The sequence below is a fragment of the Grammomys surdaster genome, unplaced genomic scaffold (assembly GCF_004785775.1).
Source record: "Grammomys surdaster isolate TR1022 unplaced genomic scaffold, NIH_TR_1.0 126013, whole genome shotgun sequence".
In the NCBI taxonomy this organism is placed as follows: Eukaryota; Metazoa; Chordata; class Mammalia; order Rodentia; family Muridae; genus Grammomys; species Grammomys surdaster.
In genome coordinates this window covers 1,634,890-1,660,869 of record NW_021620828.1, presented here as the reverse complement: position 1 = coordinate 1,660,869, position 25,980 = coordinate 1,634,890, and the positions used below count along the sequence as shown (strand labels likewise).

The 25,980-nt window shown below is 40.3% G+C and overlaps 1 protein-coding gene across 4 annotated transcripts in view; it reads right to left on the bottom strand.

The window, feature by feature from the left end:
• The window catches only part of Ano2 (anoctamin 2), a 341,107-nt gene that overhangs the window by 162,217 nt on the left and 152,910 nt on the right, over positions 1-25,980 (bottom strand). For all 4 annotated transcript variants that reach the window (XM_028754440.1, XM_028754441.1, XM_028754443.1 and 1 more), the window contains 2 exons: positions 7,684-7,818; positions 663-823 (listed from right to left, as the gene is read on the bottom strand). In XM_028754440.1, the coding sequence (XP_028610273.1) occupies positions 663-823; positions 7,684-7,818 (296 nt within the window). The remainder of the gene's footprint in view (positions 1-662; positions 824-7,683; positions 7,819-25,980) is intronic.

The window sequence follows — 25,980 nt, the reverse complement described above, 5'->3', positions numbered from 1 at the left end:
TGTAGTATATATGTGTATAGGGTGGTGTGTGTGTCTTTATGTGTGTGTGTGTGTGTGTGTGTGTGTGTGTGTGTGTGTTTATGTGTTCAGATAAGCACAGTGCAGAATGAGTTAGCTGTGCTGAGACTCTAGGGAGAATGTAGGAAGGTAAAATGAAGGAACTGTTTGTTCTTTCACAAATACCTTTGGTGAGAATATTGAAAACACCACTTTTGCATTAAATAAAATCTGCTCAGTCTACACTCAGGTACAGAAAAAAAACATGGTACCTGAAAGTCAGGAGAGCAAATTTGAGCCCATCATAACACCAACTACCTCTCACTAAGACACACCCCAGCATTCTTCTCTGTACTGTGCTCTCCCCATGGCTTTACATAGTGAAGGAAATGCTCTGAGTGCCTTATGGGTTGCCATCAGGTTTTAGAACACATACAGGTTCAATTTCCCACAAGTCATACATGAGGCCAGTGTGGAGTCAACACTATTCCTTGAAAAGAGGACATCGAGAGCTATGAAGAATATTCCAATTTCCTTTCACACATATTACCAAAGAAGGCATAAAATACTGAATTAAATAAATTTAAGGCTATGGCTTTCAAATCCTGGCCACTGTGCCTGTTAAAGGACAGTCCCCATTGAGCAGACACCGTAATGACACTTACCCCACAGAGCCATGAAGATGGAGAAGAAGACAGTGGCTGGATTATCAAACAGATGACTGGCCCGTGCGGTCCCACAGGCTGAGCTGAGGTTCCAATAGTCACAGGACTTGTCACACAGGGGACACATGGTGAAGGCATTCTGGTGGTCACACATCTCTTTGCTGCGGTGACAGAGATAGAAAGATCAGGGCTGTGTTTACTTTCATCAAACGGTAACAAAAAATGAGTGAGCCAACATTGGAGGAAGAAGGTAGCTCTCTATCTCTATAAACTTCCCAGAAAGGTAACGAGCGTCTTAGAGGTATGAGCATTGAAAGATCACCTCAGAGGTCTGTGCACTGATGATGCCTGAGGAAACCTCTCAGGATGTGCTACATCTATGTGGTTGGAAGGAGACACACACAGCTGTGAATAATGCACCACACTGAGGTTGGATTTCCTTCCTTCAAGTGTGGGTGTCGTTTTATACCATACTGGGCTGCCTTACAAATGTTTGTGACCTTGCTAGTCCCAAGCAGAAAGAAACGTGAGCACGTGATGGGATCAGCACAAACCTCAGCCTCTCAAGGAAGCGTGTGAGGAACACTGTTCAGAACCATGTAAGGAGGTGCTTTTCCACCATCAGTGTCTGTAACCGCTTGTGGAATGGAGATGAGTAACCTCAGCCTACTGAGGATTATGACAACTGTGAAACAGGATTGGGAAGAATAAACGGGAAAGTGAATCCTTCCAAGGATGAGATTCTCTTACACGGAGAAGGAAGGGAGAGCCAAGTGGCTCTAATGGCTCCGTGTGTGAACCCATTATAAATACTCTTCTGTCTAATAGACTGATGGATATAGTCACAATTCATTGAGTAATGCTGGAGCCTTAGGCGCTTACAGACACTTACGAATAAGAATTAAAGAATTACCATCCCTGGATGACTGCCTCAATATTCCTTTATTACCAAATACTGGGAGGAAAAATGAATCCATTGCTCTTGTATGAAGCATTCCCTCTGCAGACATAGGTGAATAGTTAGGCTGGTGGTTCAGGGAGAAAGGATGGAGAGCTCAGCTTGGGACTTCCGTGCCAATAAGTCATTAGGCTTTCTCAACTGGGGCAACACTGTTGAGGAAGCAAGGGATCCCTCCTGGACCCCACAGCTCTGTCTGCTACTGAAATGGGCAGCGGGATGGGGGCTCGTGCTGGAGAGCACAGCTTATTAGTGCCCTGGAGGCCACTGTCCCCTGGGAGTTCCCTCAGCCCTATGAGTAAAACAAGAGAGCCCATGGAACCTGGGAAGCCAAGGGTGCCCATGGCTATTTCTCCTTGTCAATGCAGTTGGAGAGGGGAGATTCACAACAGTTGCTTTCTCTCAAGTCCCAGCTTCTAGGCTTCTTCTGTCTTTAATGGGTTTAGTCTCTAGTAGGGAAAGTCTTCTTTGTCAGTATATAAAAAGCCTGGGTCTCCTAGGAGAAATGCCCTTCCCCTACTCACTCGCTGCTGCTGAGCCCCCACCGTTAACAAGTGCCAATAAACATGCCTTGCCCACGTCAACATTAACTGGTGATATCTTAGCCACACATTCAGTCCCATGTCTTCATAATAAAGTTAATTTCAAGCTTCTGGCCCCCGCAAACCATCACTACACAATTAGAAAGTATTGCTACTTGGTTAAATAGATTAAAGAAAATGGGTTTAACCAGAAAAAAAATGTGCCTTTGTCGATGCAAATAAAGAGCTCCATGCAGCCATGTCTAAGGGCATGTGTACATTACACTGCCCTTTGTGGGTGTGCAGTGGAGACTTCTGTTTGTCCTGCTTTATATACTTACATGCCAGGGAGAAATAATCCCACTCAGTTAATCTTATCTAAAGCTTGTCAATGCTAGAAGATCAGGAATAAAAAGTTATTAGCATTATCAACCAAGATGGCGCAAAGCATTTTAAATAGATGCACTGTGCCAATTTTTTGCCTCTAAAAAAAGGCAAAAGCAGGCACCTGTCAATTATTTGCACAAAATGATAACATGGATTCTTCTCAGATCATTTGAAGTCAGAATGCTTGATATATGTATTGGGGGTTTTGATGCAAGCAATTTTAAGAGAATTTTGGAAAAAATCAATACTGGGATGGCATGAAAAGAGCTGTATGTCTTGAAACAGGCTCCTTGTAAACAGCCTGAACCATGAGGAAGCCCAATCAAGATGAAAATAATTTATTATTTATGTACAAGATTCATTTTTTAAAAAATCCCAGGTTTCTAGTGAGAAGTAATTGAGGCTATAAATCGAGTGGTTATTTCTTCAATCCATCATTTCTTTCTAGAAAGAATAGGAAGGTTGACAAATGGCCTGCCAATCAACCAAATCTAGATCCTAAAGCAGATATGGTTCTTAGAAGTGGATGAATGAGCATGGTTAGGGGTCCAAGACCTGCCAACACGAAGCTGGGAGGCCCAGAGAGGCCATTTTCCAGGGCATCTAGACAAAACATCTGATCATACGGCCTCAGAGCTGAAGTGACCGACTTCCTCTTCCAATATGGTTTTATTTAATCAGCTTTTTTAAAATGTGCCCACCTTCCTCTACATGTAACTGCTTAGAAAAAGAAACTGATGTCTCAGAGGCAACACCCTCTGGGTGTACCAGGACCATGAGGAAGCCTTACCACTCAAATCTCTTATATAAAACACTTAGGAATGAAAGTGATTACAGTTTCCCAGGAGCGGTGTGACTTTTCTGGTTTTGAAGCTCTAGTAAGAGTTGTACCAAACATGTAGCTAGTGCTGGGGTAGCTAGTGCTGGGGTAGCTAGCACTGGGGTAGCTAGGTGAGGAGCCACTAAGGTCCCCTGTCCTTCACAACTTCCTAGGACTCTGATTTTTAAAAACAAAAAATATCTTAAGCCATAACATAGTGAATTCCAGGCCTCATAGAAAAATTAGCAATCTCTAAGAAGATCCCCCCAGGGCCGGGCAGTGGTGGCGCACACCTTTAATCTCAGCATTTGTGAGGCAGAGGCAGGCGGATTTCTGAGTTCAAGGCCAGCCTGGTCTACAGAGTGAGTTCCAGGACAGCCAGGAGTACACAGAGAAACCCTGTCTCGGAAAACCTAAAAAAGAAAAAAAAAAGAAAGAAAGAAAGAAGAAAGAAGATCCCCCAAGTAGGGTGTTTTCTTAGCAGATGACAATAGACTGAAACTGTGATCAACAACAAGGGAAACTTCAGAGGTTATAGCAACACTTGGGGATTGAAAAATATACACTTGAACAATCATTAGGTCATCATTTGATTATCACGGAAAACTTAAAAAGTTTCTATCCGTAAATGGAAATGGAAAAACGGCCCAGAAAATGGAGAATCTGAGAGACTGCAAAAGTAACATTAGGAAGGAAGCTCAAAGCAATACATGCCTACCATAGAAAAACAGATCAATAAGTAAACAACAGAAAAATGAGTCTCAAGACCTTAGGAATAGGAACAAATCAAACCTCACGTTGTCTGTAGGAAAGAAATGATACAGACAGGAGCAGGAATAAGTAGATGTTCACTAAAAGACCAACACTACAGAACACAGAGGAGCTGGGTCTTCCAAAACTCGATTCAGCAGCCTTCAGCCAAAACAAACAAAAGGAAGAGAAGAGAATCTAGACAATTAAAATAGCAGGATAACGGAGGATGTTATACCACTGAACAGCTTGTGAAGGACTGTGTATCTTGAACTTACTGTATTATTCACCCAGTGAGCCTCCCACCCCCCATTGCTTATGTTTCCTACAGTTCAAGTGGAGTTTTAATGCCATAGAGTTCAAAGTCACCCTCTGCTACAGGGGGCACTTAAGCTAGTCTGGGCCGAGGCCTGTTTCTAAAACCACAAAATTCAACAACGAATAAGAAAAGCAATAGCTAAATGGAAATATATAGAAATATATACTGACTCATGAGGCAGGAAAGATGGCTCAGCCGTCTGAGCACTGCTCCTCTCCCAGAAGACCTCAGTTCAGTTCCCAGCACCCATTTTAAGTTGGTTAAAAACTAGTATATCTAGTGGCCCCTTCTGGACTCTGCTGGTATATGCCAACATATACAAACATACACATGCACCTGTGTGTACATGTGCACCCAAAGGTAACAAGCATGTATAACAAAAAGTAAAAAATAAAATAGAACTAAAACTATCATTTAGTCCAGCTATGTTTGCCCCCCCCCGTGTGTGTGTGTGTGTGTGTGTAGGTGTGTGATATGACAAGGGAACACAGTTAAGAAGTCTTAGAGCAGAATAAGTAACTAAGATAAAAACTAAAGACACAGAAAACCAATCCAATGAAAATACACCAATTTCTCAAATCTAGGGAAAGTAATGGACACATAATCACGACATATATTTAGAATCCCTGATAAACAGGATCAGACAAGAACTTGGGGACACATTATAGTCAAAATGCCAACTAGAACCATTAAAAACTGCGATACAAAGCCACCAATGCAAACGCAAATGCCAGCCTTTCAGAACAAAGTCAGGCATCCACAAGCAAGCATGGTGTGAGTTACTTAAACCTGAAACAAGAAAAGAGGTGTTTTAAAGGTGAAAGAAGGATAATTGGGAAGGAAGGATACCAGGTAGAGGGAGGGTGACAATAAGTTGAGTGGGTACAGTCAAAGCAGGACACGCATGTGCAGAACTACTCCAGTGAAATATTAATTTGCATAATTAATGTGACTCTACAATACAAAACAATAAAAGTGTGTAACCGTGCTTAGGTGTGTCTGGGAAAGGCTTCAGGAGTATAATTTTGTTTAGATTTAGGGACAACCTATCTGTTGACCAGGAGTGCTTATGTGTAGCTTCATTAAGTCCACAGAACCTAGACTTCTGATGTATACGCAGTCCTACTTTCAGAGCAGGTCTTTGGGGCCGGGGGCGGGGGACAGCTCAGTGGCAGGTGCCTTGTGTGTTGCCTAGGTCTGATGGCCATCACTAAAAACAAACAACAAAAGAAAAGCAGTCCTCATTCAAAACCCACAGAAAGTGTTTTCTATTATCTACATCCTCCTAGATTTCCAACAGTCTCTTGATTCTGAAAATCGACCACCCGGTATCAATCATCTGTCAGTAGATTTCAAGCTTTTCCAACGTGACTTACAATTTAAAATTACCTGTGACTGCAGGATGAAAATACAAATGTGTAATTATATGCAAATACAGCACTGTAGACATTAGTCCTTCCTGCTTGTGAAGAACACTACTTCACTTCATTCTATCCTATGCCATTGCTCTTGCTAATATGTATTGTCAACCTGGCTGGATGTCACAGAAGACATATTCGTGGGCATGTCTGTAAGGACATTTTTCAGAGAGATTTAATTAAAGGGGAAGGCCAACCCTAAATATAGGCTCCAGACTGAATAGAAAGAACACAAGAAGACAGTGTAAGTACCAGCATCCATTGCTTTCTCTTCCAGACTGTGGATACAAGGCAGCCAACTACCTTGCATTCCTGCCACCATGGTGGACTGTGGACTGTGCCTGGCCAAACAAATGGAGTTACAACAAACTTTCCTTAAGTTGCCTTTTCCAGATGTTTTTGTCAAGACTATGAGAAAAAGAACCAATACTCTATTCGACCTGCTTCATCCAAAAGCAACCAATGGGTTTCTCTTCATGGGTGACAGAACACAAGACACACTGACAGGTAGTATGGTATATCACAATGATAATAACACACCTTACATGTGTGCGTATCCTGTACATGTGAGTGTGTGCATGTGTGTTGCACATGCTTCTGTGTAGACTCGGCTTCACAGTATAAGAATGTTATGGACATTTCTAGCCATAAATCTACACTCCTGTCTCTTACACCAACTTAGCTTTGCTCTGCACACTGGCAGTGCTAGCTCCAGGTTGTTTTATAAGCCATCTCTACAGTGAACATGGAAAGACTACACTCCCGGGTCCTCTCACCAGGGAACACTATTTACTCCACAAGTCCCATTCTCAGGCCTTTCTTTAGAATGCCATCACACCCCCATACTACCACAGCCAACTACAGTGGGCATTTATAGTGTCTTCCCAGTGTCCTCAATTTGTCTTGTTACTGATGACACAGCATGTTGACACAGAACTGACTGAACTGTCGCACTGCAACAACTGGTCCCATCTCCAATTAAGACAAACTGAGCCAAGAGAACTTTTAACTTGAACACACAGCACTAGGGAGATGGCTCGGGTGAATTGTGTGGCCACGTAGGTTCTTACAGTTGTTTTAGATTGCTTGGGTTGTTGTTCTAAATTTTGTTGTTTCTGCTATGTTCTCGCTCTGTACCCTAGGCTGATATCAAATTCACTATATACTGCCAAGCCTGGCCTCAAAATCTTAGCAATCCTCCTGTCTTGGTCTCCCAAGTGATACTGAGATTGGATATAGCCACACAATGTACACAATTAATGTGTAATGTCACTAGCAATTTACAAGTATTTTTGTTCTTCATAGTCCTCCTCTTTCCCATAAGGATTAGCCTTGGTTTTCTTGGCTCTGTTATAAGCCCTACCACATGGTCTGCTGTGTCCTACAGTTCTTGACCTTCTGAGCCATAGCATGGCCCTTCCTTGCAGGCACTTCCTAGACAGCATTATATTTCTTCAGTATGTGACCACATGGACATGTGATCTCTATCCAATGATATTGCATGCACTCTGACCTGGATTTTATGGGAAGTCAAAAGGTAAATGTTGTGAAGTTAGGGGACAAGACCATTTATCTGGCAATACTCTTTTTCATGGCTGTTATTTGCCTGTCACAGCAAGTGACACCCCCCAAGGAACAGACTGACCATGGCAACCAGCAGGGCTCTGCAACCTCTAGACTCTGCAGCTCCCAGATCCAACTCTGGAGGGAAGTTACATGTGTGAGAAGGAATGGAGGACAAAGAGGAAGGACTTTGGAAAGAGCTGTGTGAAATGTACTAGCAACTAGGGCAAAACTCCAATCTCTGACTACATGAGAGCTTTCTCTCTAAAATGGTAAGCGACTTACCTGGGAATATCTTCCTCGATTGTTGCACATCCATAAAGAAACACAATCACTCCAATGACAGAAGACGGGATCAGGAATGATGTATACAACCCCAGCCAAGCAAAATACAGCCCGATTTTCTCTCCAAAGTACTTTCTGGAAAACCAAGAAAGAAAAGAAAATGAAACACTTATTAGGAACATCATAGAGTCACCATATTTCTTTTTGTTCTATAATTCAGAATAGGTTGGCAAAAATAGTCACTGTTTTTGCAATGAAATCAAAGGGATGAAGGCTATAGGTTAAGGGACCTCTGCACAAAAACTCAACAACTCATCGTGGCCAAAATGAGGTGCGTGCCTCTGGACTCACACATACACATCAGAATTGGCCATTTGTGGGAAGTAGAGAGCTACAAGAAAGAACACAGCCCTAATAGCAAACCAAAAATATACCACGTTTTAGCACCCTCACTAAAACAAATAGTACATTATTATTATTTTAGATCCATACTGCTCAACCCACAGAAAGGTGTACATTTAAAAAAACTCACTTAATGAAGTATATAAATCATATTGGTAGGTGTGTGTGCCAACATACACAAACAAACATACACATATTTAAACAATGACTAAAAGAAATTCAATAAAATGTTTGTAAAGGTTTCTTTGGGTGGGTGGTTTTTATTTTTTTATTTTCCAGACCACTTGATTTAGGCAAACTAATATACAAAAAGCTATAAATATCTAACTTATCTGGCAAGGCAGACCACGACATATTCTTTGCCTCTAAATATGCTCCTTTTGATCTGTTCTTAAATATATTTTGCTCTTGTGTTGAGGATGCTTAGCATAAAAGAGCTATCCTCTTAGCAAAACTCTATTTATACTCCATAGTGTTGTTATAAAATGGGTCTCTAGGGCAGTGGTTCTCAACCTTCCTAACCCTGTGACCCTTTAATACAGTTCCTCATGTTGTGGTGACCTTTGACTATAAAATTAGTTTTGTTCCTACTTCATAACTATAATTTTGCTACTGTTACGAAACATAACGTAAATATCTGATATGCAAATGTTCCTAGGCAACCTATATGAAAAGGTTATTTGACCCTCTTCCTAAAGGGATCGTGACCCACTGGTTGAGAACTATGGTTCTAGAGCTTATACATAAATACTATGTAAATAAAGCTTCACATCCTTTGATTGACATCTTCTGCTTCCCCTCAATATAGGTCTTGTAACCACAATCTCACACTCAGGTGCCACATGTCCTGTAATAGTAAATCTCTCATAAAAGTGACGTCACATAGTATTTACACTACTGTGCCTGGCTTATTTCACTTAGCATAGTGTCCTCCAGTTCCAGCTATATTGTCACAAATGGCAGAACTTCTTCCTCTCATCACGCACCACACATTATCTGTGCATCTGTGCGTGGATACTTGGATTGTTTCTACTTTGGGGCAAGAGTGGATTATTGAGCTGTAAACAAGGGTGTAAGCATCTCTTTTCAAGTACGTAACCTCAAATTCTTGAAATATATATATCCAAAGGTGGGATTGCTGCATCAAATGATAACTCAGTTTTTAGAGAAATATTCATATTATTTCAACAATGTTTTCTACAGTGTGCTTTCCGCCACCAGCTATCTCTACCTAGCCATCTATCTTATTGTTTGATATTAGGCATCCTAACAATTATCAAGGAATATTTCATCCTGCCTTTGCTTCATATGGTTCTGATGACTAATGATAAAACGTTTATTTTTATTGACTATTTACATGTTTTCTTTGGTGAAGTGGTTATTTAATTTCCTTCCATGTTTAAGTAGGGTTTTAATGTTCTAGGATCTCTCTCTCTCTCTCTCTCTCTCTCTCTCTCTCTCTCTCTCTCTTCATGTTAAAGTGGGTTTTTTTTAATTTTCTAAGTTCTTCCTCCCTCCCTTTCCCCTTATTGAACTAAAAGATTTTCTTAAACATGGGTTCTTTACCAGAACTTTGGTTTATAAATACTTCCTCTCGTTCTTTGTTTTTCCTAAAAAAGAATACAAAGTAGGAAACAGAGATTTATTCAAAGTAGCCACATTGGGAAGAAAGACAAAAAGATCCAGAAAACTCCTATAGCCCATCTTTGGGGTCCTGAAATGAGTCAGATTGAGAACACATTTTAGGCTGATATAATTCTATTTGTCTCCTTTTGTTTTTATTGTCTAAGCACAGTATCTGTGAGATTACTCCCACACATTCTTTAATAGTTCCAGTGTGTCAGGTTTTACATGTAGACCTTCAACACATTTGAGTTGGTTTTGTACAATGTACAAATGAAATATCTAAGAGTGAAAGTAACCAAGGAGTAAAAGACACATTGAAAACTTTAAAACTTTGACTAGAGAAATCAAATAGAACTAGAGGAAATAAATAAATCAAAGTAGATGTCTTGTGCTCATGGTTGATAGGGATTAATACAGCAAAAATGTCCATATATGTTAATATATATCTGTTAATATATGTTATTGGGGGAAACTTATAAACACATGCAAAATGATAATAATTTTGTATTCCCTTTTTGTTCTGTAAATGGACAATTTTAAATGTTTCATATTTAAGTGCATTCATTCTTTCTCATGCTCGATTGGGCTGGCTCGATTGGGCTGGCTCTCTGTTGGAGTTCTCTTGTGAGCTCTCTATTGGAGTTTTCGGTTCTATCATTATATCCTTCAGTACCAGCATTTCACTTTTATTCTTTTTTATGATTTTTATGTCTGTTTTTTTTTCATTTTTCTTACATTTTGCACCTTTGTTTACTTCTGATTTAAGCTCTGCACACATGCTCTCATCCAGTTGTTAAGATTCTTTAAGGGCTGGAGAGATGACTCAGAGGTTGAGAGTGCTGCTTGCTCTTCCAGAGGTCCTGAGTTCAATTCCCAGCAACCACATGATGGCTCACAACCATCTGTAGTGGGATCTGATGCCCTCTTCTGGTGATTCTGAAAACAGCTACAGTGTAGTCATACAAATAAAATAAATAAATCTTTTTTTAAATTTTTAAAAATTAAAAAAAAAACTCTTTAAGATTATCAGTGTTAATTATCTGCTGAGCAGATTGTGACTCTCAATTCCTAGGCTTGGTTTCTGAAGCTTTATCTGGTCCTTTAAATGAGTGTCATATTTGCATGTTTCTTGTAGCCCTGACTTGGCTTTCTCTGCGTTTGGAAAATGGTCACCTTTAGTTCTTGCTGGTTAGTTTCAGCTGAAGAAGATCTTCATCAGTCATGTGGGTAGATTATGGATGAATCAGCTGGCAGAGTCTGTAAGTAAGATAGCTAAGAATGTGCTGATATACCTGAGCCAAGTCATAAAAGTGGACCATGGTCTATGGATGCAACCACTGCAAGACTCTATGACAGGTATACTCGAGAGAGTTAGGAATGTATTGGCATACTTGAGCCAAGGTTTAAAAGTAGAGCCTGCCACCATGGTCTGTGGCTGCAACCACTGCAAGAGTCTATGGTCAGAAGAGCCTGCTTCTAGGGTTCAGGAGAAAAATGGATGCAGGGGTTGCTATGACGTCTGTATGAAGATGGGGCTGTCTTTGGATTCCATGGCCAAGTATGACTGCTTGTAGGTCTGTTAGAAAGTTAGAAGAGTTTCTGTGAGGTTTCCCAGTGTTTGTAAAAGGTCATGACAGCAGAGGCAAAAATGGGGCTCCTTTTGGATATGAACACAAGATGAGCTACTTCTACATCTGTGCATATAAAGGTTGAGCTATCACCGTTAGATCATAAATAGACAAGGCAGCTTTGAGGTCCACAGCTGAATATATTTCTAGCAGAGAAATGGGCAGGTGGTTCTGTTACTGCAGGGCATAAGACAGCGTCTCAGTGTAACCAAGTGTTGTAAACTCTTGTGTAAATCTCGGAACTCTGATAAATGTATATTTTACCTGTAGATGGTTATTAAATCGGTTGCTTCTCTGAGAAGGCTTCCATTCTACCAATAAATCCACTTTACTTATCTACTAAGTGATAAATCACCATATTTATGTCTATATTTTAATTTTGGAGCTTTGTTAATCATTTTACAATAACAAGTGATTTCTTTTAAAGACAAACTTACTACCTATATATTTTGGGTCTTCACTTTAAACTTAGCCAACTGTCACACTAAGACAGTTTCATGAGAATGAGTATTGATTGTGAATCTCTAAGAGAAAACTTTCCACAAAGAATCAACAATTTCATGTCTCATGAGATTATAGCATACAGTACAGGCAAGAAACTTCCTGTCTTCACTTTGATGGAAAGCCTAAAAGGCAAGGAATGTGGTAAAAGGAATTATAACCCCACTTTCAGAAGTTGGCTTGCACTTAATACTGAGACAATTGTAAAAGAACATAGTTTCCACCGTCACTGGAGAAATGAAGATAATCTGTGAAATAGTAACTTTTATTATGTCAATGATAAATCTTAAATTTCATAGGAACTAAAAAAAACTTAAGTTTTAAAAGTGACAACTCATCCACAGAATGCTGGGACATAAACACAAACACCCTAAAAAGCAACATTCTTCTCTTGTTTCTGCTTCAAGTTCCTGTTTGACCTATGTACCCTAAATTCCCTCCCTCGGTGTTATACTGTGACCCAGAAGTTAAGCTAAAGAGACCCTTCCCATGGCTAAGATGCTTTTAATCCATGTCTTAACACAACAGAGATCAGGAACACAAAGCATGCTACTATAGCAGTAGATTGCTGAAGGTACCTGAAGCTCATGGTGTTCTAAAGGGAATAAAAGCAAACCCACTTCAATTTCTCAATAGATTGGCTAAGTCCCAGAACTAACGGCCTGGCAAAAGAGAACCTCTGTAGGGTAAAACCACTGTGAATATTGGGTTCCATTCCTCTCATACGGAATGCTCGGCATTCTGAAAAAGTTATGAGGTACACAAAACCTAAAATCTCATTGTCAAGAAATAAGCCAATTAATGATACCAACGTTGACCTGTATGTTATAATGAGAAGATCATTACTTCATGACAATTATAAAAAACATACTAAAGACCAGAAAATATGAACCAAACATAAAGAAAAAGAAAGATAAAGAAAGTTATCTAACAATCAAAAACTATAACACAAAGTCAGTTAGATGGCCCAGTTGGTAAGCGTGCTTGTCACCAGTTCTGACAACTTGAGTTGGATATCTAGAAACCACATGGAGAATAAATTCCTGAAAATTGTCCTTTGACCTTCACATGGGTGTGTCCATGCATCCACCCACCTACCCCAAACAAATATACAAACAGATAAGTGAACAAATAAGTTTTAAATTATAGGGCAATATAAAAGGACCCATTGTACACATAATTAGAATCTCAGTAGGAATGGGAGTAGATTAAATATTTGAATGGGTAATTTACCACAGCTAAGAATTTCCAAAAGTCATGAAAGACAATAAAACACAGGTCATAGTCATAGAATTCCAAGCTGAGAGGGCATGAGAGCAGTCAGCAGCCACCTACCTAGGCACTTCACAGTGAAACTGATGACAGCCAAGATAGAAAGAAAACTCTTTCAATATGCTGGGTGAACAGCCACATTAAATACAGAGCGAAAGTCTTAGATGGGACTGCAGCCAGTTTCTCAGCAGAAACTGTGAAAGCTAAAGAGAGTGACAGCTTCAGAGTATGGAAAGAAAAAAATCTGTTAACCTAGAATACTACACATAAAGAAAATGCCTTTCAAAAATGAAGGCAAAACCCAAATATGGCAGCAATCAAAAGCTTAATTCACTGCCAACAAAGTTGCCCTACAAAAAAAATGTTGAAGGAGCTCTTTGGGCAAAATGAGTATAATCTAGGCAGAAATATGGATCCACACAAGATAGAAAGTACTAGAAATGGTAGAAAGAATGATAAATAAAAATCATTCTTATTTTTAATCTACATGAACTATAATTCACTTTCTGAAGCATGCTTTTCCAATGTGGGTAGCACCATTGCTGAGGGGAGCTAATGTTGGATTTCTGGAGTCCAGTTTAGGATAGTGATTATTTCTATGATCATTTAACTCTTGCAAAGGTAGGAGTAGCACATATACAGATATATAGTTTATTGATAGTATTAAGAGCTCATGGGACAAAAATAGACTGGAGTCTGAAAATGGTACTAGAGGAACAAGATTTAGAACTCAGGTTAAAGCAAAAATAGTGGGCATGAATTGTGGTATTTATAACCTGTGCATAAGTAAGCTATATGACAGCAAAAAGGGATGATTAAAGGAAGGGAAGGAAAGAATTCTCTTGTAAGTTGTGAAGGGTGTAGAGATGTATATTTGAAAAGAGTATAATACATTAAAGATGGTAAACCCAGAAGGGTCACCAAAATATGCCCATATTAGAATTAACTAATGGACCATGTCTTAGTCAGGTTTCTATTCCTGCACAAAACATAATGACCAAGAAGCAAATTTGGGAGGAAAGGGTTTATCCAGCTTACACTTCCACATTGCTGTTTATCACCAAAGGAAGTCAGGATTGGAACTCACACAGGGTAGAAATCTGGAGGCAGGAGCTGAGCAGAAGTCATGGAGGGGTGCTGCTCATCTTGCTTCCTACAGAACCCAGGACTACCAGCCCAGGGATGGCACCACCCACAATGGTCCCTCCCATTTTTGATGGCTAATTGAGAAAATGTCTTACAGCTGGATCTCATGGAGACATTTCCTCCAGGGAAGCTCCTTTCTGTGTAATAACTCCAGCTTGTGTCAAGTTGACACACAAAACCAGTCAGTATAGACCATTATTGGAGATGAAATGGAATAATAAAATAAACTCAAATTGAAAAAAAATAGGCACAAAGAAAAAATAATAAAATGATAAATTTACAATATAAATGTATTAAGGATTATATTAAGTATGAATGGTTTAAATAACTCAAAAGGCTGAGAATGTGAAGTTAGGAAAGAAAGTAAAACTCAGCCATATATTTTTATAAGAAATATAATTTAAATAGAAAGACATATTGGGACATAAGTATGAATATATTATGTAAATACTAATTTTAAAAAGCTAAGACAAAGCAGACTTCAAAATAAAGACTATTACCAGGACATAGGAGAAGCCTACATAATGATCACTCCACTAAAATTAAATAAACCTAAATGTGTGCATACATTTTCAACAAAATGCAGTAAAAATAGATTAAAAATTAAAGGATAATAAGCAAGTTTCAAATAGAAATTACCACTATTCCTCAACTTACAGTGGAGCCACACCCAAATACCTATGCTGCAAAACTTTCTAAGCTTAAAATACATTCGATTACACAGGGTATCATCAGTTTATCAGTATGTTTCGTTTTGGGATGTCATTGTATGCCCTCATGATTGCCTGGCTGATGGAAGTTACACGTGCTACTACTACCTCCCACATTGCAAAATATGATAGTGTAGTTCTGTATGCCGTTAGTTAGGAGAAGTCCACAGTATGGCTTCTACTGTATTCATGTCGTTTTCACAGCATCATGAACTCAAAAAACCATTAAGCCTAACTATTGCAAGTCAGAGGCTACGTGGAATGCACCCGTATCCCTGTCTTAGTGAATGAGAAGACAAGTCACCATAAGGTCAGGAAGACATTAAAGCCAGCCTAAGCCAAGCCAGTCTAATTTACATTTATAGAATTTTCTACCAAATAACAACAGATACTTATCCTTTTCGATACTCAGTCATGAAGATAGACCAATTCTGAGCCATAAAATGAATTTAACAAATGCGAATGCTTGAAATAATAAATAGTTTGTTCCATGACCACAACTAAATTAAACTAAAAACTGCCAGAAGAGTGATATTTAGGGAAAATCCCCAAAGAGCTGGAACTTAAACAATACCTTCTAAACAACTCACGGATCAAAGAAGACATCACAAAGACAACAAGAAAATATTTCAGCTGAGTGAAAGAAAAACACAACACACCAAATTTCGTGTCGTGCCATTGGAACCATGTTTAGAGGGAAAGCTAAGGCATTAGATACTTGAATTGAAAACAGTGTTTTGAGTTAGAAACCTGAGCCTCTCCTTCAACTAGAAAAACAAGCAAGCAGAAGGGAGTGGACACAAATGCATACATCAATAATTTGTTACCAACCAATTCAATTTATTTATTGTTTAATTGTGGAAGTCAAAGAGATAGGTGAGCAATAACTGTATCTCATCTATGGGATGTCTGCTAGCACCTTTGGGGATACCACAGAGCCCAGAACACAGGCTCTGGTAGAGCAAGGGCTGCATAGGAATGTTGCTTCTGCCATTCCCTGGGATGAAAAGTCTTCCTTTCTCTTATCTTTGTTTACCCTCATGTCAAATTTTGTTAGTATGAAAATTAAATGAGCTAGGCTTATGAGGACACTATAGATGAATACCTGTGAATGGTTACTGACCGGATCACTCTGGAGTAACATGAAGAACGTTTGCTCACACATGATAACGGAGTGACACTGCAGGCTACATACAGGGGAAAGATGTTCTCATGAAGATAGTCAACACAGGGTGTCTATCTAAAGTATACAAAGGACTTCCACCTGTCAGTAAGAAACAGATGGATGACTCAACCAAATGTGCAAAAGACTTGAAAAGACACTGAATAGAATAACCAGTTGATCAATAAATACGAAAGGTATTCAGTTGATTTAATTCCCTGAATTAAAATGCCAGCAGACTGAAGTCCAGAGGCAAGCCCTGTTTCCAAACCTGCCCCTGTCCATCAGCCTGAAGGGTGACAGGAATCATTTCTGCCTTTCAGTTCTGACCTTAAAGCTGCTTAGGATACTGAAATGACCATTCGATTTGTAAAGTGTTTGCCATACAAGTGTAGAGCCCTGAGCTAAAGCTTCAAATCCCACATTTAAAAAAAAAAAGTCAACAATCATTGAAGTGCACACTTATAATGCCAGTGTTGGGGTTGTGGGGATGGAGAGATTTTCAGCCACAAAAAGCAGGCAAGCCAACAAGACTTCCTCCCTGGTAAGACCCAGAGATGGGACCGATACTGCTCTTAAATTCCAATTGTTAGTGTCCTTCTTTATACATTTCTCTTAGATAATATAAGTGGACTGCAGTTCATAAGGAGCTAGTATTAAAGAGAAGTGAAGGAAGTGTGACATTCATTCAGTAGTATTGCGTGCCCAACCTCAAGTGGAGGACTTCATGGGCAGTGTGCCCTCTGGGCTTTCAGAACCTTAGAAAAGCAAGTTAACGTTAGTGTAGGGTAAAAGTTACGATCCCATGTGCAAAAACAGCCCAGGTTGACTCAATAGCTTCTGCTGTACACTGAATATGAGCTTCATCCCTCAAAGATTATGGTTTAAACACATGGTTCCCAGTTGGTGATGCAACTTAGGGACAAAGCCTAGTTGAAAGAAGTAGGTCAATGGGGGTAGGTCCTTGGGGTATATTATTCCTGGTCATTCCCTGGTTTTCTCTTTGCTCCCTGATAAGCCATGAAGAGCACGGTTCTTCTCTGCATGTTCCTACCACTATGGTATTCTTCCCATAATGCAGCGCCACTTAAACATGGACAGAGCCCCCCTGAAACTGAAACCCTTTCTCTAAAGTTGTTTCCATCAGGTTTTTTTTTTTTTTTTACTAGTAGTTTCTTTGGTCTAACTCTCAGTCAACTCAAAAGGAAAAGCCAGAGTGTTATCTTTCCTGTCAAGGGTGCCCCCTTTCCTGGTTCACATGACAGTTTTTAGGCAAAGGGGGAAGCGAACTGCTATTATGGAGAGAAGAGGGTAGGAAGCCTCCCTCTCAGCAGAGACTGTGATGTGAGACTCTCTCTGTCTGGACCTTACAGTCCCAAGTCTCTCTCATCTCTACATAGACAGTGGTTCCAAATCTTGGCTATTAGGAATTGTGTTACAATGAGCATATATGTACAGATATTTATGTTATATTCTGACTTAGCTTCCTTTGAGTAAATAACAAAAGTGGTATAGGCTGGTCATATAGATCTATGTTTAGATCTTGGAGAGCCTGTACAATGTTTTCTATATCCTGGGTCACAGCCCAGGGTAAATGGCCTCTCTGACACTCTCCTCTCCCTGTGATGTCTTTTTGCATAGAGCTGAGAGAATTCTTTCACAATTCTGTCAGGTGTGACACTCCTCTTCCTGAGATAATTTTCTTCTTCCCAAATAAAAAATAAAACACCCCAAATTATTTTCCTGACCTATAAGGCCTCATTTGATCTGGAATCCATCCATCTGGCTCTGCTCCTAACAAACGGGGCTCCATACTATTCCTTAAATGTACTACATCCGTTCCTACCTTGGGGCCCGGGCCATGGTTGTGCCTCTGCTCATTTCCTCTGGCTAACCCAAACCACCTCCGACAGCCCTGTGCACTCATCCCACCTCAACGGCACCAAGCTCACTCCTAATGTAGCTCAGTACCCTACCCTCTTTTCTCCATTTCTGCTTCATTCCATCGCCACGGTTAAGATGGAAGTCCCATGAAAGCAGGAACCTCCCATCCTTTAGTGCCAAGAACATGCCAGACACCTCACAGAAGCAAAGTGTTTATTTAATGGATGCCCAACTTGTCACACAGAGAGGGGAGAAGACAGAGAGGGGGTGTATATGAAAAATTGTCGGGATGAACTCTGCTCTGTCTAAACTCTGAGGACATCTTACAGCATGTGTAAGGCAGTACAGCTAACAAAAGAAGAACCCAGGGCCTAACTCAAGGTCAGCTGACTTTAACCTGTCCTCTACCCATGACACAAGTCTTCTAGGTGACAGAGTAGATGAGAAAGTAGCCTTAAGCCTTCAAGATTAAACACTATTACGATCTATTTTCCATTTTAATAAAAGACTGGAAGGAAAACGAAGGATTGTCTAAAATGAATTTCTCCATCCAATAGTTTATAAAGCCCTTTGATTTCCAAAAAAAAAAAAAAAAGGGTTTATATCACAAAGGCAGTGATGGTATCAGTTCCAATTTCTATTTGCAAAAAGTCAATAAATACAGCAGGTCTTTCAGCATTTTCTGTTTATGAGTGAACAGCATGAGCTTCCAAGTGCATGTCAAGTGGTGATTAGAGACACATGCTCGTGCCCAGCCCGTGATCACTTATCGCCTGGTGGTTTTGGCCATTTTACAGTGTTTTTATTCTCATTCTTAAATATTGCTTACTTCGTACCCAGGGAAAATCTTTAAATAAAGATGGAAACATAAGGAACACTGATGGCAAGATAGAGCACTGAAACGCAGAGCGTGGGGATGGTAAGAGCAAATTCCCCAAATTGGCCTGCATGAGGTACTCACAAAGATGCATATGTGCTGCTACAGTTTCGCTCTGAAGTGTTTCCTCATGATCCAGGCACTGAAATCTTCATCTCCAGCCCATAGTAGTATTGGAGGGTTTTAAGAGCTGAGGCCGAGAGGGTGGTCTTTGGGACACTGGGGGTGGTGTACCCTCAAATGAGATTGCAAGACCTCTGTCTCCTTATTTTATCATAAGCTGATTATCTTCGGGTTTGGTTATTATAATAGAAAGTAAGTACTTGAAGGTAACTCAACAAAATGACCATACTACGTGGGAAGGCATCTCCAGTCTGAAACATAGTGCTTAAAATGAAGGCAGCTATTATGACCTGTGGACACAGTTGGCTGATTGGTTATTGGGAGCTAAACATTGACTCCGTTCACCAGAGACCATACTGACAAGTCCTAGCAACAGTAATCTAAACCTTTCTCCTTTGCTAATCATCTTGAGAATGAAAGGTAACTACTTAGATAAATCAGCTAGCTGTTTAACTCAAAAGGCAAGCATAACAAATTTCAGTTTTTAAAGGCAGGGCATTTGACAAGATTTACAGTAGTAGGCATGGATTTCCTCCCATAGAACAGACTTCAAAACCTATCATAAAGCAGTTGGTTACCTTATAACAGCCACGCCACTAGTGCATCAGTGCCTATCAGGTCAGTGTTAGAGCATTCAAGCTCTAGCAATGAGTAAGACCACTGATATTTTCTCTTCCCAATAAGCTTGAGTAGCGCTTTCTAGCAGTATGAAAGGTAGCCAGTCAGCAGAGAGGAGGGTCCCCTGTAGGCTTGAGATTGATTTCTTTATGTTCTTTATGTTTGGTGTCTTCAGCAATAGTATTTGTTACATAATCATAGCAGGTAACCTACTGTCGTTATTTTGCTAAGTGATCTTTTCAAGCAGCCTACTAAATAGTTATATTTACACTCACAGATCTAGCCTATTCTCAACCTTGGTTAAAGAAGTTTCATTTTGCAGCAGGTAGCAATCAATGCCAAGGAGTCAATGCCAAGACTCAGAACTGATAAAAGTATTAAGAACAAATGACTTTTAAGTGCACATCCCTAGTAGGACATGATTATCAATCCTTCACCTCCACCAAAGTTCATGGAATAACATTGAAGAAGAGGCAGAAAGAAGAGTCTGAGGATGGAGAGGACTTCTGTAAACTATTGTCTTCTGGACCCAATACACTCGTGAACTCATTGTAACTGCAGTTACCCACATTAGACCTGCACAAGATCAAGTCATCCAAACACCCGGCATGGCTGAGGGAGGGTCCATAAGGCCTTGCTCATAACTGAGGAGCTTTTTTAAATTAATTGTTGCTGGGAGAAGGAGAATCGTTCTTCATTGGGGTGTGGCTACTGGTAAGTTGGCCATATGCCAATGGATGGCAGGCACCACACCCACTCACATATGTTCAGTACTAGTGTACTAGTTGGGCTTTGTATTTTTTTTTTTTTAGATAAGAGGAGGATATTTCACTGGAATGAAAATGTGTCATTGGTATCTGGGTGTTAGGAAGGAAAAATGGGGGCAGATATGATTATATTCATTAGATATGAAATTCTCAGTACTAAATTAAAAAGAAAACAAAATAAAATAAATGACCTATTTGATTACTTAAAAAGTGGGACAGCTTGTCTACTTTCATGGTGAATTATGATAGTAAATTTTAATTTTTGTTTTATAGACATCGTTCTCCAAATGAAAGATGACATACTCTGGTATTTAAAAATATATTTGCTAGAATATCTTGGGTTTTTTCTTATATAATTTAATGTGAGAACATAAACATCATGTGCCACATTTGCTTAAAAAGGAATACATTTGTCTTTATGAAGCAAGTTTTATATAAGGTTGTCACTGAATTTTATCGTGTAATATCCAAATACATAACATTCCTACTTAAAGTCATATCTTCATGATATTCCCACCATGTCAGAGTAGTCAACCTCAGTTTGGAAATGAAGTCCATGGGGATCTAGGGGACCCGTCTCTATATTCTTTGTGTCACAGAGCCTCATGTCCACAGGCTGCCCCAAGTGGCTCTCTGGGCTCTTTGACCTTTAGCTTGGCCAAGGAGTTAGACAGTGAGGCCTTGATCTTTTCTAGTTCTCTATCTGAAAAGGAGCCAGTGTAAAAGCTCCAACTGGGGTCATTTTAATCACCTCAGCCTAGCTTCCTTTGGATTCCTTATGCCTCCATCTTCCTGCCCCTGGAGAATGAGGGATGCTTAACTAAGCATCCCTGACTTTGCTGCTCTCTGGAGCGCACTTTCCATCCCTTGCTGGTTCCCACTGTCCTCATCTATCCTCATAGTTATGTCAGGACCCCAATAGCACACAGCTCAAATGTCAAACTTAACATGTTACGAATGGAGCTGGAAGTGAGAGCTCCTATAATTCTGTCCTTTTATAGAGTAAAGGACTGGAGCTAAGGGATATTACAAGAGTTGTCAAAAATCACCACCAACAAGGCAGATCAACATGGCAGTGCCACAGACAGACAGAAACCTAATCATTCATATATATATATATATATATATATATATATATATATATACACACACACATACACACACACACACACACATATATATAATCACCACTACCATTACAGCAGCAACAGCAATAGCAGCAGCACTTACAAAAAACTGGGGGACAGATTTTAAAATTCAAAATTCTTTAGCATCAGGATCCATAACTTGACCCTTATTTGGCAGGTAGAGATATCAAAGCTAAGTAAATTTGCATCTAAGGCAAGGTTATTGACCATTATAGTGGGAATAGGAAAAGGCACCAAGGTTTGTTCCTTAGTGAGCATAGAATGACTTCCAGCTGCCTTCATACCCCTGGCTGAGTGCTTCACTTAGTAAACAGCCTTCATGGTACTTTCAGACTGGCCTGGTTCAAATTCCCCAACAAATTAGTGCCTCTGTTCAACAAAATGACCCTACTTCTTGAATGGTTAAAAATACAATAAAACAGCGTATGAAAATGCTCAGGCAGAGGATTCTCATGTGCCCTCAAGCAACCACACCTTTATGTGTTCCTCGCTTTACATTCTCCTAAGGGGAAAGTGGGCCAGGTGCTACAATCAGAAGAGAATGAAGAACCTCTGACTTTGCCTCTACTTTATGTAAGGAATGAAAGTTAGAACATGAACCCTTTCCTATTGGAGTACATTGTGTGAAGGTGTGTCTCTGTGTATTCAATTGTTAATTCTGTACCAGCAGAGAGCTAAATGCTAGCAAAATTTTGATGTTATTTCTATGGTCCATCCTTAGGGGCCTCATATTTTGTAAATATGCATCCTTCCTCTCTAGCCTAGAGGCAATCTAAAATTCTATCTGATTGGCCAATGGCTGAGCAGGAAGTGGAGGGTGGAACTTCTGAGTGAGAGAGAGAGATGCTGGGGGAAGAATTGAGACAGAGAACTGGGGAGACAGACACAGAGGGAACAGGACAAACTGCAGTGGATCAGAGAAGGCATAGAGCTAGCCGCATGGCAGGTCATGACAAAATAGATTGTTTAGAGTAGCTAGGAGACTGTGCTAGCTGAAAGGCCAAAGCTATGAAATATTTAAAAGTCTCTGCCTTGTTATTCACGGGGCCAGTGCTACACTTTCCCCTTATGAAAAGAGAAAGGGATTCTTCATTGTTCTCAAGGGAGAAGACAGACCTCTCTGATGACAGGTAACAACATGACCAAAGAGGAAGTTACTGAAGGTCAAGTGTTAATGGATATGACTGCTACCTAAAGCTCCCAGGGAGGCTGGTCACAGTGTTTTCGGGCAGCACTGATACCTTGCTGGCTCCTGTGGGAAGGCTGAGTCTGAGACAGCACCCCCCCCAAACCTCCCCAGGGCCATGGTGCTCTTCTCCAAGAAGAAGCAGGCCCTGTCCACTATGACCTCAACAGCTCAGCTCCTCCATCTGTTCGTCTGCTGGAGTTACAACTGAGCCACATCATGTCCATTTGTCACCTGAAAAATCACCCTGCCAGGCTGTGATTTTCTTTGTCCCAAATGCGTTCCTCTCTCCTCTACTAAGAAAGAGAAGGGAACTTTAACTGAGCACCCTCAATTCTTCTTATACATGAAAAGAACTAAGTCCCCGACTAATTACTAGAGAGCAGTCTAGCAAGGGGTCCATTGCAGGAATGGCGTGATATGTTTAAATACAGTCAAAGTACAAGATATATTAGCCATTGGGAAATATATCATTTTATAAAGTAAAATTTTAAAGAAAGAAAGAAAGAAAGAAAGAAAGAAAGAAAGAAAGAAAGAAAGATGTTTTGCTAAACTTCAATTTAAAATAAATCAGACAGAAAAAAAAATATTAAAAGACTCCAGCCAGGTATGGTGGCACATCTCTTTAATCCCAGCACTTCAGAGGCAGAGGCAAGAGTATCTCTGAGAGTTCAAGGCCAGCCTGATCCACAAAGTGAGTTATACACCAACCAGGGCTACATAAATGTTGCTGTTAATATTTAAAATGGTGTTTTCTTGGTCCGACTATCTAAGCTCTGCTTTGCTCTGCCTCCATGTTCTGCAGCCAGAAGCCACGCACGCCACAGCTAGGAACAGCCAGCCAGAATCACCAGCCCTGCAACCCATGAGAGGCCCGCGTGAGAGATGGCTCTGCCAATCTTCCAAGCTGTCTCCACAAGGCTGGGCTGAGCCCAGACCATTCCACCATCCATGCCGGCTCAGTAGGAATGAGACTCTAATACTTAGATTACCTCAAGGCTTTATATGTCTGGTAATGCTCAATAATAAGACATCCACAATCACAGGTGTAACCCAATACCCAACCTAGATATATCAACTACCTTTGACTGCTAGAGACAGGCGCGAGTCTGCTTCCATGTTCCCCTGTCTCTGGTCCTCTCTCCTTACTTCCTCTTTTTCCTTCTCCTTTTCCTCTCCTTACTCCTCCCACCTTAGCTCCTCCCAACTTGTGGGGAAATTTTCCTGCTACACATAAATCTCAAAAATAAATTAAAGAATTGTTAAATCTAAACCAAAACTAAAAGCAGCTAAATCTTTTACTTCAGGCTATACTCCCCACTATGTGCACATCCTGGTTTCCAGCCAGGGACTATCTAAGATCCTTTGCTCCCCAACCTTGCCCTATTGTTTGGCCAGTGGCCCACTCCACTGCCAGCTCTACCACTAGAACATCAGTAATGAAGAAGAGAATCAGAACGGTTGGAAGGGCAATGAAATGGATCCCATATGACAGGAACAATTTCCAAATCTCTTCTTAACCCAAAAGGTCACGTATGCTTACATGAGTCATGTTAACAATCATGGAAGACTAAAGACGAGGCACTTCCAAGTTGTCCAAGTTGTTTTTCCAAATAGTGAGATATATTTCCCTGTGCGTCATAAATCTTTTCTTTGGGAGTTTTCGCAGAGTAGGTTTTTTCCCTACAATATGCATGGTGACCCCTGTATGCTGCCAAGACCGTGCAATTCCTTTCTCAGAAGGCCCACACCTACTATAGGCTTTGATGAGACAACCAGTAAATAATAGCAATGGGCAGGGGAGCTGCACTGAACACTGTAAAAGCAGCTGTCAACGCTGTCAAAAGGAAGCTCATCTTGACACCCTGACTCCAATTAACGATGCCTAAGGGAGCTCATCAAAACCTCTCACATCTCAACGCACACTTCTACTCAATCAGTCCTTCCTTCTGACTACACATGTTGGTCAACATATGTGTCTTCAAACCTCACCTGCCATGTTCCCGAATTTCCTTTCTTCACATTGTTTAATCCTGACTATCAACAGTACTGAAAAATTTCACAGAACTGTTAATTGACAAAAACCTCTTCATATACCAAACACATGCAATCTTCGAAGCCTCTCTTCGGAAAAAAAAAAAACAATGAAGGTCATGAGAATTGAACAGGTGGCCCACATCAAGCAGTGTGATGGAAGACAACTGGCATTTCTTCCATAATTTCAACCCCATCACTGTGAGCTCTTTAAACTCAACTGCCCTCTTGCTATTAAGTGGCTTCCCTCTTGTCTCCCCAGCCTGATTCCAAGTACGTATCTATGCATCTTTTGCGACCTTCACAGATGTTACACTAGGACTCTGTCCTTTCCCAGTCACTATTGAAGGCTCAAATGAGTGAGCAGCTGCTGAGTAAAAGTGTGATACACAGAAAACAAGGTTCAGCAGAGCCATTGCAAGGACCATTAGGGTGATGGCCATTTAAAAACAGTGGATTCTTCACCAGGTTTGACTGGTAGAAGAATCTACATGCAAGTAACCCTGACTTTCAGAATAATGACCAGCATGTTTTACTTTAAAGGCCAAGGGGTGAAAAGCATCTTTAATCTTATATATAATCTGGGCCCCAGTACCTTCTTCTTGGCAATAAAACTTTAACATACACAACACTTTAAGTCAAAAGCTACCTGATTTCAGATCCTTGGAATGGTCCTGAAGTATAAAGTGCCAAGGGCCAGCCTGGGCTTAGAAAATGGTTCTGAGAGAAGGGATGTCTGGGAGTAGTGAAAACAAATGACTTGAAGTCCAATTGTGGGTCCAAGCTAGTGGCCTGTGGTCTGCTGGAGACAGCTTTCCAGTCTGCTTTCTCTCTGTTCTGTTTTTGTCTGGAGATTTCCAGACAGCTCTCTTTATATATTTCCTGCTCGATACAGTTCTCCAAACAGAGAGAACTCTCTTGCTATTCTAAAAAAAATTCTCTGGATAGCTCATCTCTTGTAGATCATAAGCCCAGTATTTTATTTTATATATCAATCCAGTCAATTACTCCAGGTTTCCTTTTGATTATCCTATGAAGCAGGATCCTTTGACCTCAGCCCTTTGATTCCTAGGAGACAGTAAGCTCATTTTATTTTTACATTCCAAAAGAATTCAGAGATATGCCTGCCTTTGTTAAGCACGGACAATAAGCTAGCTGGGTGGGACCCTGCCCTAAAATTATCATTTCTACTATGCCTGTGCCTAACCTTGCT